The sequence below is a fragment of the Eleutherodactylus coqui genome, chromosome 4 (genome assembly GCF_035609145.1).
Source record: "Eleutherodactylus coqui strain aEleCoq1 chromosome 4, aEleCoq1.hap1, whole genome shotgun sequence".
Classification (NCBI taxonomy): Eukaryota; Metazoa; Chordata; class Amphibia; order Anura; family Eleutherodactylidae; genus Eleutherodactylus; species Eleutherodactylus coqui.
In genome coordinates, this window is record NC_089840.1 from 277110706 (window position 1) to 277125015 (window position 14310).

The 14310-nt window shown below is 46.7% G+C and overlaps 2 protein-coding genes across 2 annotated transcripts in view; both read left to right on the forward strand.

The window, feature by feature from the left end:
- Positions 1-6035, forward strand: part of LOC136624989 (gastrula zinc finger protein XlCGF66.1-like) — a 34465-nt gene extending 28430 nt beyond the window's left edge. The window contains exon 3 of the mRNA XM_066598913.1: positions 5839-6035. Within this exon, the coding sequence (XP_066455010.1) occupies positions 5839-5979 (141 nt within the window). The 3' untranslated portion in view covers positions 5980-6035. The remainder of the gene's footprint in view (positions 1-5838) is intronic.
- LOC136626716 (zinc finger protein 27-like) overlaps positions 1-14310 on the forward strand; it is a 659137-nt gene that overhangs the window by 458166 nt on the left and 186661 nt on the right. The gene's annotated exons all lie outside the window — the stretch shown is intronic.

Sequence of the window (14310 nt, forward strand, 5' to 3'; positions counted from 1 at the left end):
CTCCGCTCCTCCATCTCACACACGCTCGGCTCCGCTCCTCCGTCTCACACACGCTCGGCTCCGCTCCTCCACCTCGCACACGCTCGGCTCCGCTCCTCCGTCTCACACACGCTCGGCTCCGCTCCTCCGTCTCACACACGCTCGGCTCCGCTCCTCCGTCTCACACACACTCGGCTCCGCTCCTCCGTCTCACACACGCTCGGCTCCGCTCCATCCACTCTCTGAATACATCCTCACACAGCAGAGTCCTGCATCCACTGAGCGGAGAGACCTGGTCATGTGACCCATTGTCTCCTCCCACACACTGATCACATGATGGTGACATCATCACAGGTCCTGTTAGCACAGAAGAATTACTCCCCATGTCCACACCATTTGTAACCTGATTGGTTGTTTGGATTTACTCATTCCCGGTGATTGGTTATTTGGGTCGGCTGATTCACGGTGATTGGTTGTTTAGTTTAGCTCGTGTAGAAGTGGGGAGTAAAAGGCTAATATGCCCACGGCTCCTGTCCAGCTGCAGGTGGAGGTATGTGGGGGTCACAGCTTCCCTTTGTGGAGACCCCGGGGAGGTACAGGAGATTAGCGGCCATGTAACGCTTCTCCGGGGAGTCTGGGATGTACATAGGAGATGGTACAAGGCCTCTGCAGCGCCCCCTATTGGCAGGCCTGTAACATGACTGGGAATAGAAGCCTCCGGAAGGCAGAGACCATCTCCAGCTACAATCAGGATTATTCGGCCTCCACTACAAATTCGCTTTCTACAATCCGTACAAAATCCCCCCAGAAGAATATAAATAAGTGACACAACTGATAGAACGAGCGCTTTCCCCAAATCCCCACAAAATGCCCCTTTTTCTGCCTCCTGCGGCCCCAGAATCCCCCATGAGGTCTTTAGTCCTGGGAGCCCCTTCTGCTGAGCGGCTGCAGACGGACAGCAGCTTCTGCCGGCGCTCCGGAGGAGTCTTAGGCCTCCCTCACACGGGGTGTTTTCAGCCCTGTGCTAAATGCTGCACAACGCTTCCATTCATTTCAGTGGGGCCGCTCACACAAGGCTGAAACCGCTGCGTTTTGTAAGCGCTGCATGTTCTCTCTTTGGGCATTTTCAGCTGAGCCTCCCATTGAAATGAATGGTCAGTGTTTTCAGATGCAAACGCCCTGTGAGGGAGGCCTTACTTCGGGGCTTATATGTACACGCTGGGTGAGAAGGGGCTCCTGTGATTGGACGAACGATGTATATCCTATTGATGGTGCAGGCTCAGAGGTTGAGCCCCCACCATCTGCAGCAGGAGCCAGCTACAACTGACTGCTGGCCACCCGCTGCAACAGCCGGGATCGGTGAGAACATCAATGCCAGCAGTTAACCCCTTACGCGACACAATGAATGTTGATCGCGACATGTGAAAAGCTTACAGAGGGAAAACCATGTAAACGTGGAGGCCCAATGGGTTGCCATAGCAAATGGATGCCAGTCAATGGAGTGCTGGTCTGGCATGGCCTGTGATCACTATGATAATGTAAAATGCATTGCAGTACAGAAGTATTGCAGTGTATTATGGGATTGATCATAGCATCACAGGTTCAAGTTCCTTCCAATTGAAATGCTTAATAAAGAAACCTTTTTTTTTTTTTACACACCTCTATTTGTGTAAATTACAAAACTAAAAAACGTATCCAAAAAGCCATATATATAACCTAAAATCGTGCCATTGAGATCCGTCAGTGTAAAAATTAAAAAAATATATTAGACTTTGCATGTTGTGCTAAAAAATTCCAATAAAAAGGTTTTATTGTAGAAAATTGGGAGAAACCTAAAAAAAAGTATAGTATAAGGGCGCCCACCCACTGGCGTTTTTTTTTTCCCTGCGAAATTCGCAGCATTTTTTTTTCCCTGCGAATTTCGCAGGGAAAAAAAAAACGCCAGTGGGTGGGCGCCCTAAATTACTATATTATATAATTTTGGTGTCCTCGTAATTGTACCAACCTGCAGAAAAAAATATCATTTTTCCTGCATGATTAAGCAATAAAACAATGTGAGAATTTATGTATTTTTTTCTCCTTCCCTCCAAATAAGTTAAGAGCAGTTCTACAATGCATTATGGGTACCCGATAAATAGCCCCACTGACGGCTCCAGTTTGCCGCACAGAACAGCCCGCCCCACATGGCCATGCCAGGGATAACATACAGTTATGGCTTCTGAACATCCCCCAGACACATTGTTGGCCCCGCCGTATCTTATTGGCTCTACAGACTGTTGGTGTCGCTCCTCGACTTCCCTTTATTGTTGAAGCTCCAAGATGATGAATATTTATTATTAACCCTTGTGATGCCAGGTGAGAGGACTTGGGAAGCCGCTGTGTAAGCTCTAGATTTACTGCTTTATCCATCACCTCCGCGGCCCCTGATTACCCGTAGCGGTCTTGTGAAGATGCGACCCGCTTTACCCCAAACATGGAGGAACGGGCTTAAGAATCAAATTATCTCCTGCTCCATCCACACAAAAACGGAGAACAGAACATTTACACTTTAATTTATTTTCCTAACTCTCCCCTTATCTCCAGTAATTGTATCACATGGGATGTAATTAAAGGCCCTTTTACTCGGAATGATTAGGTTATCTTCACACACGACATTTGAGTTATGGAAATTCTGCTTTCGAATTTCTGTTGCATTTCTTTAAGTGGGCGGAGTTATCACGCTCCGTGGGATTGGCTGCGTTTTGTTTTTTGGACTTTGTATATGTACTTGCATTCTTATGCGTGGGTTTTCTGCTACGGAATGTGTTGTGTTCTTGTGATGTGGTAATTCCTGCACGGAGGTGTTACGGATTAACAGAATGTGGACCCACTGGACCAACCAACCAGGCCGAGATCTGTCCCAGAGATTGGCAGCTGACTCCTCAGATAGGGGACTAATGTCAGGAAAAGGGAGACTGACTCTTGGCTGCAGGTGAAATGGAGGGCCTACCTAACTATAAGAAAGGTGATCGCCCTGATAAGGGAGGCACTGCGCTGGAACCTCAGGTCTGATCATCTCTGATTCGGTAGCAAACATAGGAACAGGCAGCAGATAGAAGAGCACACAAATGCAGGACAGAGCAAGGGCAAACCATAAACAGGAATGGGAATTGACAAAGCTGACAGAAAATAAACGTACAGACAGATCAGATATGCAAGAAGCCTCAGACAGAACAGAAGGCCTGAAACAGACCCAACATATTGAGGCTGAAGGAGACTGACAAGACACAGATCAGACAGAGCAGAATGACCAAACAAAGCTGCGTGTCAGAAACTAACACACATCAATTCTAAGGCAACCAGGAACTGCATAGCTTAGCTTAAATAGGGAAGAGATTGCCCATTAATCCCACAGCTGAGCTGAGAGACAGAGTACTGGTTAACCCTCTCAGTGCTGGATGAAAACAGACAGAGGATCCATACTCACAGGGATAGCAGAATGATGCTTGCAGTAGCCCGGAAGCGCATGAGGGTGGCAGACATGAGTAGTGACCTTACGTGAGGTCACCAAACTTTACTTTTAAACATCAACAAACGCAGATTTTCAAACAGAATCGCTACATTAGCTCAGCGGAATAACTGCCTAATCCGCCACGAAAGTGTATTTGCGGCACTTTCTGATTTCTACTGATCTTTATGCAGAAAATCTGCTACATTTCCACTTAGTTTCCACAACATAAATAGGCGCGCTGCATATGCGCATCCGTAGCAGAAAAATTCTACGTGTGAAGGAGATTTGTAAAATATCATTCACTTGCCTTGTGGAAATTCTGCCGCGTGAAGGCGGACTTATCCTTCAGTCAGTTGGTGGAACATGTGAATCTGATTGATGGTCATTCAGTGTAAACACGGCCAACGATTGGACGATAAATGAGAATTCAATTGTGTATCGTTTGTTCGTTTTATCCAGGCATAAAGCCCGATGACGAACGGCCGAAGTAAACAGGCAGTCGCTCAAGAACTTATGACCCATTTGTATGCAGGCTGAAACTCAGCTATAAGTGAGAAGTGAATGAACAGTGTACGATGGCTTCACATTTATATGTAATGATTATCGCGCAAGTCCTTCAGTTTAAATGAATTTTCAGTGATAATCATTGCGTGTAAATGGGCCTTAAGACAGCCTGTCATAATTTGGTTAGAAATAGCATGGCAGCATTTCAGATATTTAAAGAGGTTTTGTCACTAAAAAAATTTTCTAGCTTCTAGTTCCCCGTAAAATAAAAAAGTATATTCTCTCCTCAACCTACAGCAGAAGTCAGGTGACTGCTGCTTCAAAATTAGGTTGGTTGAACTCCTGGTATCAGTGCTAATATCCTGAGTGGCATGATGCCAGGAGTTTAGGACGGTGATGCTGTAGATTGGCTGCAGCAGTCACCTGACTTTCTCCAACCGAAGGCTAGTGCTGGGCAGTGGTAGCCACTCAACTGCATCTCAGGGGGCCGAATCGGGGTGAGTATACTCTATTTTGTATTTTACGTGGGGTCCAGAAGTTTCAGATGAGTGCAATCTGGATACATTTCCACGTCTGTGATATGGACATTTGTATTTCATCCCGAATATGTTTTTTTTTTTTACCAGAATTCAAAGCATCACAGGTCCCTATAATGCTGCGAGTTTGGCTCAATAAACCCTGCGGTAAAAACCACACTTTTTTTGAGTTATAGTGTTTATCATCTTTAGGGTACACGCACAATGAAGTTTTTTCATTCATTTTCAGATCGAAAAATCAATACGAAAATTGGGGGAAAATAGTACCTATTCACTTGAGTTGTTATATTCACATAGAATTTTTTGTTTATCCACAGAAACATCAGCTGATATCCTCTATATCAGATCATTTTCCTAATTCTCCCGTCAAGGATGGATAAAAAGACGCACAGGATGGCAGAGAGTATAATTAACCTCACCCTACAGATACTCTTCCAGCTTACAGGAGAGGTGAGAGATTCTGGGGATGACATCACGTTAAATGATTCTGTATTGTTTTTCTGGTAAAATGACAGAAACCCAACAGATCTACTATAAGGCAATTGGAGGTTGTTGGGGGTCATTATTGTCTGTCATCCAACAGAACCAAAACTCTGATCATTTTGTTCTTCTGCTCCTGTGACTGAGTAGAACAACGGAGATGATGAGCACAGATGTGAGGAGAATCTTACTTATTGTTGGCCATAACTGGAGACATGAAGGACTCCGGGAATGTCTGCAGGGATATTTTTTAGAGATGAGCGAACGTACTCGGCCACGCCCCTTTTTCGCCCGAGTACCGCGATTTTCGAGTACTTCCGTACTCGGGCGAAAAGATTCGGGGGGTGCCGTAGGTGAGTGGGGGGTTGCAGCGGGGAGTGGGAGGAGAGGGAGAGAGAGAGGGCTCCCCCCTGTTCCCAGCTGCTACCCCCCGCGCCGCCACGCCGCCCCCCGGCACCCCTCGAATCTTTTCACCCGAGTACTGAAGTACTCAAAAATCACGGTGCTCGATTGCGTAATTACTCGAAACGAGTATGTTCGCTCATCTCTAATATTTATGGATGTATTTCCCCATAAACAGGATTACACGGTAGTGAAGAAGACTTCTAGTGATGGCTGTCAGGCCCTGGTGTCTGATGGAAGGGGAAGACCCCTGAGCCCAATCACAGGGCCTCCACCTCACCCCCTGATACTGGAGGAGATCAATGAGCAGAAGATCCTAGAACTCATCAACAAGATGATTGAGCTGCTGACTGGAGAGGTGACGCTGCTGGGAATGCTGGGACATTATACAGTAACGTTATGGCGGTATAACGTGTCTGGGTGATGACGATATCATTGTGTTGTCAGGTTCCTATAAGGTGTCAGGACGTCACTGTCTATTTCTCCATGGAGGAATGGGAGTATTTAGAAGGACACAAGGATCTGTACAAGGACGTCATGATGAAGGACCACCAGCCCCCCTCATCACCAGGTAATAGACAGGACTAAATCCACATGGCCTTTATTATTTGTATGTAGAGAATGAATTCAGTGGCTGTCTGTGTTTTCTGCAGGTAGATCCAGTAAGAGAACAGCAGCGGAGAGATGTCCCCGGCCTCTTCTTCCACAGGATGATCAGGTAGATGGAGAGAAGGTCTCATGAAATCTCCCCTCTGGTCTGTAGGACGGCTGGGAAGGTCTTGTGTTCAGTCTTATTATATGACTGATACTTGTGTAATGAGAAAGCTGGAGATGGCAGGATTACAGCCGACCGCAGACATTAGATCTCTGCATCTTATCACTATTTTCTGGTATGGAGACTTCTGGTTGGAATAAAGAAGCAACAGGTTGGAGTTATACAGGAGACTTCCCTGTGCAATTGGGGGGGAATAAAAGAATGCAGGCTATCAATAAGCAGAGAGATGGTGAGGGAACACTTAGCTAACCTAAATGAATTCAAGTCTCAAGACCAGATTAATTACATCCTAGGATACTAAGGGAAGCAGCAGAGGTAATTGCTGAACCACTCACCATAATTTTTGAAAATTCCTGATCAAATTTGCCGGTGACACAAAGCTAGGAGGGATAGCTAACACTAGGGAAGGGAAAAAAAATATTCAACAAGATCTAGAAAAGCTTGAACAGCATGCTGCGACTAACAGAATGGTATTTAACAAGGAGAAATGCAAAGTTCTACATCTGGGCAAGAAAAATGAAAAAAGCGCATACAGAATGGGAGGAATTGGGCTAAGCAGCAGCACATGTGAAAAAGACTTGGGTATACTAATAGATCATAGACTGAACATGAGCCATCAATGTGATGCAGCAGCCAAAAAGGCAAACAAAATTATTGGATGTATTAAGACAAGCATAAAGTCTAGATCACGTGAGGTCATTATCCTCCTCTACTCTTCCTTAGTCAGACCTTAACTGGAATACTGTGTCCAGTTCTGGGCACCCCACTTTAAAAAAGATATAGACAAACTGGAGCAAGTTCAGAGAAGAGTTGCCAAGATGGTGAGCGGTCTGCAAATCATGTCCTGTGAGGAACGGTTAAAGGATCTGGGAATGTTTAGCTTGCAAAAAAGAAGGGGACTTAATAGCTGTCTACAAATATCTGAAGGGCTGTTACACTGCAGAGGGATCAGCCCTATTCTCATTTGCACAAGGAAAGACTAGAAGCAATGGGATGAAACTGAAAGGGAGGAGACACAAATTAGATATTAGACAGTGAGGGTGAGCAATGAGTGAAACAGGTTACCACAGGAGGTGGTGAGTTCTCATTCAATGGAAGTGTTCAAACAAAGGCTGGACAAATATCTGTCTAGGACGACAGGAAGTTGGACCAGATGACACTGGAGGTCACTTCCAACTCTACCATTCTATGATTCTCTGAGACCTGCAGCTATTTGGCCCAGATCACTACTGCTGTCATGTCATTCTGGCTCCTCATACTAATTAATGATCTTTTCTGGCCATATAAAACCTCCCACACGACTTCTCCAACTGTGTGATGACTTTTACCATATTTATTTCACAGCTTGTGAATGCGGATGAAGATCTGCTTCATATTGATGCTACAGAGACACATGTGAGGGGGGATCAGCCGTGTAAGAAGGGGATTCCTACAGATGACCCCCCAGGTGAGACTACATGTAGAGAAGAGTCTGTGTTGTCGGGGTTTTCAGCTCTATATTCCCTTATTCAGCCAAAGACAATGTTAAGCATTTTTTTCATTATTCGCTACTCACAAATTAAGGGAACATTTAAATCACATTTAGTGTAAATCTATCAGTCCGGCACATGGAGACTCCAAATAGCAGCTTTTTTAAAATCCATATTAAAAAACAGAAAGGAGAAAGAATGCTCTCCCCCCCCCCCCCCCCCTCAATGACACATATCGGACCAACACTCAGTCTTTAGTCATAGTATATGTGACTCTTCCCTGAACCACCATTTCTGACAGTGGAGTCCCCCCACATTATACAATCACAGATCCGTGGGCGGCCCATGTACCAGCAATATAGTAAAATACCTGCATACACAAATAATACCGTGTGGCAGGAAATTAATAAGACAACTACAAACATATCAACAAGTCGTGTGCATACTGATACAATTAATAACATTATTTCCTATCTAAGGTTTAACCCTATAGGCACCGTGTTTACAGATGGAAGATCCAATGTGCCTCACGGTATCCTGCAAATGTTCCAATATTCTACTTTGCTATCTTCTACACGTACATCCCACATAGGATAACTTACAGATATCACATGTGATCATACAGACCGCACATCGGATATTACAATTTATATATTCTTTAATTTGAAAGTTGTTTAACTTATATGAAAATATTTTGGCTGAAGAAACACACGACTTTGATGTGTTTGTAGTTGTCTTATTAATCTCCTGCCGGACGGTATTATTTGTGTATGCAGGTATCTTACTATATTGCTGGTACAAGGGCCGCCCACGGATCGCTGATTGTATGATGTGGGGTGACTCCATTGTTATGTTCTTGTTATAAAGGGTTGTCCACGGCAGATACACATATACTGGGACTAAGGACTAAGTGTTTGTCATATAATGTATTGTTAGACTGTTAAAAATCTTTAAGTGGGGCGAAGTGGGAAAGGACCACAGCTGCACCAATTGGGGTGAGGATAATTTCTATGGTTTTTATGGTGCAGTAAAAAGGACATGTTGCCTTTATTCTGTGGGTCAGTATGAGGAGTGATACCAAATTTATACAGTTTTTTTTATATGTAGTAATGCTTAAAAATACAATACCTTCTTTAGAAAAATAATGTCTCTTAAAAGCTATATTTTACTCACACTATTTTTTTCATTGTTCCGTTGATAGGACTGTGTGACGGCTCGCTTTTTGTGGGGTGACCTGTAGTTTGTATTGGTACCATTTTGGGGGGAAAATAACTTTTTGATAGCTTTTCATTCAATCTTTTTCTTGGAGTGACCAACAAAATGCAATTTTAACACTGTGTATTAACCTAAGTAGAACTTTATGGATGTACTGATACCAATTTTTTTAAAATTTTTATTTTAGATTTTCATAATTTAAAAAAATCAATATTTCTCAGACCGAGGTTATAGCTACTGCATCTAGGAGGCAGACACTAAGCCAAAAAAGTGTTAGCACCTCTTTCCAGCTATACCCCTCCTGCAAAAACCAGTTAATCAATTTTAGCTTTGTGTCCGTAGCAGGCAGACGTCTTCATTCACCTGTATTCAGCTGTTATCCTTCCAGATCTAAGATTACAGGGCTGATTTGGGACTCTCCCTGTTACTCCATTGAGGAAGGCAAACAGACTGGTGTTAACGCTTATGTTTCTGGCTCAACCCTTAGAAGACCTGAGTCGCCAGCTGTAGTGGGCCTTGTATTGCAATTTTTGCTTCCTACTACAGGCAGGTGAGCACAGGGGTACGCACTGCTGGAGTCCCAAAGCTCTGTGGACTTTGGCGGTGAGGTGAGTATTCTCTCCATACTCTCTTCCTTCGCTTTTCTTGTTCCCACTGCCAATATCAGCACCACTGGCACTACAACCCCTTTTCTTCATTCCACTCCCACCCCTATCGGGACCTCTCTACCTTTACCGGGCCCCTTGCAGATGCTCCTTGGCATGGCATACCCCTGGGTGATATGAAGGCATTCCTATGAGAGACAGTTCCATTTTCCTTTGCACTCCTCCTTACAAGTTGGGAAACCCCTGCAGTGTTCCCATTGGAGGGGAGGCAGAGTCTTATGTTCCTACAGCCCATGGGAATGCTGGAGGACTCCTCCTCCTGGGTCCTTATCCCAGGTGGCACTGATTTTAATTGCCAGTTCGCAACTAGCCAAGAATATTTCTGACCCTACGTGTGATAAGAGTTCTCATCTACCACAAAACAAAGTCAGCCATGTGTGGTTCTGTACAGAAGAAGAGACCTCAGTTTTGTTTCTTTTACTGCTCCTGCTCCCAGACCGTGGATACCAAAAAATCTGCAAGACCAAAACTAAAGGCTCTCCTACAAATTGCGTCCTTCCTGGTGTCTCCAACCGCTACACTCCAAGACCGCCTCTATTAAATATTCCGTGCGTATGGCAGTCCCAACCTATCCATCGAGACTGTGGGGGTGACTTTCCCTATTCAGGGAGACCTAACTCTCTCATGTCTCAGACATCTGGGTTCAGGAGGTCATCTCTTCAAGCTATGCTGTAAAGTTTTCCGCCCACCACCAAGATTGCTTCTTCAGTTCCAGAATTCTAGTTTCTTCTTCAAAGGAAAGGCCAAAGCTTTGACTTATGTGATACACACTCTCTCCTCTAAGGGTGTAATTGTCCCTGTTACCCTTAGAACAGTGCAGGGGGTTCTATTCCAATCTCAAGGAAGACGGCACTGTCCGCCTTGTTCGGGATCTTAAGAGGTTAAATCAATGTTTCAAGGTTCAACACTTCCACGTGGAGTCACTAAGATCTGCCATTGCGTCCATGGAACCAGGGGAGTTTCCATCATCTACTAACATCAAGGATACGTATCTTCAATTCCCCAATGTCCAGCACATCAGCGATTCACCCAGTGATGAGTGGGTGGTTTACAGAAGAATAGAGAATGCATTTATGTGGATGAGGAGCTTGCAGGCAACAGCGAGCCTCTAGACTTGCTTTTAAAGTAGCTTTATATCTCTATGTCCCATGCTTGAAAAAGAAGCTATCCAAAACGTGTTGCACTTCTAAGGGATTCCTGTAATATTTGTCCTCTGTCCATGGAATGAAAACTAGAGGTATTCCTACTCTCCCAATAAACCTAATTAATGCCGGATACTTTTTTCTAAAAGCTCCTGTTCTCTGTAACCTTACAAACCTATATGAGCCATGGATAAGAGCAGCAACTGAGAGCTCCAGCTGTATATACTAAATTACCGTCACTGCATGGGTGGAAATCAGCCCGCAAACACTTAGCTTCAATGGAGAGATGAAAAACAAAAAAATAAGCTTATTGGCTAAAATAATCGGTTTATTAGGATGGTTGTCAGTTAGAGATGAGCGAGCGTACTCGTCCGAGCTTGATGCTCGTTCGAGTATTAGCGTGTTTGAGATGCTCGTTATTCGAGGCGAGCACCACGCGATGTTCGAGTTACTTTCACTTTCATCTCTGAGACATTTGCGCACTTTTCTGGCCAATAGAAAGACATGGAAGGCATTACAACTTCCTCCTGTGATGTTCCAGCCCTATACCACCCCTCTGCAGTGAGTGGCTGGAGAGATCAGATGACACCCGAGTATTTAAATCTGCCCCACCCGCGGCTCGCCACAGATGCATTCTGACATAGATCAGGGAAAGTGCTGTCTTGCTGTAGCTGCTATAGGGAGAGTGTTAGGTGTTATTTTAGTCTTCAAGAACCCCAACGGTCCTTCTTAGGGCCACATCTGACCGTGTGCAGTACTGTTGAGGCTGCTTTTAGCAGTGTTGCACAATTTTTTTTTTTTGTATATCGGGCATGCAGACCATTGCGTCCTCAGTCTGCAGTCATTGTACAGAGTATAGGGGCAGTACTGGTGAGGCAGGGAAAGAGGGAAAGGTGAAAGAGATATACTGTCTATATAGGCAGTGGGCTTTTTCAAAAAAAAAGGGGGAAAAATACTATATTTGGGCTGCCTGTGACCGTCCTCAGTGTACTGCGTGTCTGCTGGGGGTAGTAGTCCTAATTAATACGCAACAAAGCGTTACAGCAGGCTCACGCCAAATTGTTTCCTGGCTCTGCTCTGCTGTGCCCGTTACATCACCGCCGTCATAGCGCCAGAGGGAAACAGTATACAATATATACGCTGCATACAGTATCTGTCTGGTGTTTCAGCTCACCATTTAAGAAAATTGAAGCAAAATACTTAAGGCCTACAACTGCCCTTTGGCCACTTGACTGCTTCTGCGCTGTGAATTCCACTAGCTCAGTCATGCGCACCTACGTCTCACTACAGGCGTGCGCAAAATTGTTTCCTGGCTCTGCTCTGCTGTGCCCATTACATCACCGCCGTCATAGCGCCAGAGGGAAACAGTATACATAATATATGCTGCATACAGTATCTGTCTGGTGTTTCAGCTCACCATTTAAACAAATTGAAGCAAAATACTTAAGGCCTACCTTGCCCTTTGGCCACTTGACTGCTTCTGTGCTGTGAATTCCACTAGCTCAGTCATACGCACCTATGTCTCACTACAGGTGTGCGCAAAATTGTTTCCTGGTTCTGCTGTGTGTTCCGTAAGCGAAGTCAGCCTCCAACCACAGGCCAATAAGCGGCACATTTAATTACAGCGTTCTGTTTCTGCTCTACTCATAATACGCCATGCTGAGGGGTAGGGGTAGGCCTAGAGGACGTGGACGCGGGCGAGGACGCGGAGGCCCAAGTCAGGGTGTGGGCACAGACCGAGCTCCTGGTCCAGGTGTATCGCAGCCGACTGCTGTGGGATTAGGAGAGAGGCAAGTTTCAGGGGTCCCCAGATTCATCTCACAATTAATGGGTCCACGCGGTAGACCTTTATTAGAAAATGAGCAGTGTGAGCAGGTCCTGTCGTGGATGCAGAAATTGCATCCAGCAATCTATAGACCACCCAGTCTTCTACGCCGTCCACAGCTGCAACCCTGAATCCTCTGGCTGCTGCTCCTCCTTCCTCCCAGCCTCCTCACTCCATTACAATGACACATTCTGAGGAGCAGGCAGACTCCCAGGAACTGTTCTCGGGCCCCTGCCCAGATTGGGCAGCAATAGTTCCTCTCCCACCAGAGGAGTTTATCGTGACCAATGCCCAACCTTTGGAAAGTTCCCGGGGTCTGGGGGATGAGGCTGGGGACTTCCGGCAACTGTCTCAAGAGCTTTCAGTGGGTGAGGAGGACGATGACGATGAGACACAGTTGTCTATCACTCAGGTAGTAGTAATTGCAGTAAGTCTGAGGGAGGAGCGCACAGAGGATTCGGAGGAAGAGCAGCAGGACGATGAGGTGACTGACCCCACCTGGTTTGCTACGCCTACTGAGGACAGGTCTTCAGAGGGGGAGGCAAGTGCAGCAGCAGGGCAGGTTGGAAGAGGCAGTGCGGTGGCCAGGGGTAGAGGCAGGGCCAGACCGAATAATCCACCAACTGTTTCCCAATGCGCCCCCTCGCGCCATGCCACCCTGCAGAGGCCGAGGTGCTCAAAGGTGTGGCAGTTTTTCACTGAGAGTGCAGACGACCGACGAACTGTGGTGTGCAAGGTTTGTCGCGCCAAGATCAGCCGGGGAGCCACCACCACCAGCCTCACCACCACCAGCATGCGCAGGCATATGATGGCCAAGCACCCCACAAGGTGGGACGAAGGCCGTTCACCGCCTCCAGTTTGCACCAATGACTCTCCCCCTGTGCCCCAACCTGCCACTGAGATCCAACCCCCCTCTTAGGACACAGACACGACCGTCTCCTGGCCTGGACCCACACCCTCACCTCCGCTGTCCTCGGCCCCATCCAGCAATCTCTCTCAGCGCAGCGTACAGCCGTCGATAGCGCAACTGTTTGAGCGCAAGCGTAAGTACGCCGCCACGCACCCGCACGCTCAAGCGTTAAACGTGCACATAGCCAAATTGATCAGCCTGGAGATGCTGCCGCATAGGCTTGTGGAAACGGAGGCTTTCAAAAACATGATGGCGGCGGCGGCCCCACGCTACTCGGTTCCCAGTCGCCACTACTTTTCCTGATGTGCCATCCCAGCCCTGCACGACCACGTCTCCCGCAACATTGTACGCGCCCTCACCAACGCTGTTACTGCCAAGGTCCACCTAACAACGGACACGTGGACAAGCACAGGCGGGCAGGGCCACTATATCTCCCTGACGGCACATTGGGTGAATTTAGTGGAGGCTAGGACCAAGTCAGAGCCTGGGACCGCTCACATCCCACCCACCCCCAGAATTGCGGGCCCCAGCTCGGTGCTGGTATCTGCGGCAGTGTATGCTTCCTCCACTAAACCACCCTCCTCCTCCTCCTCTTACGCAACCTCTGTCTCGCAATCAAGATGTGTCAGCAGCAGCACGTCGCCAGCAGTCGGTGTCGCCGGGTGTGGCAGCACAACGGTGGGCAACCGTCAGCAGGCCGTGCTGAAACTACTCAGCTTAGGAGAGAAGAGGCACACGGCCCACGAACTGCTGCAGGGTCTGACAGAGCAGACCAACCGCTGGCTTTCGCCGCTGAGCCTCCAACCGGGCATGGTCGTGTGTGACAACGGCCGTAACCTGGTGGCGGCTCTGCAGCTCGGCAGCCTCACACACATGCCATGCCTGGCCCACGTCTTTAATTTGGTGGTTCAGCGCTTT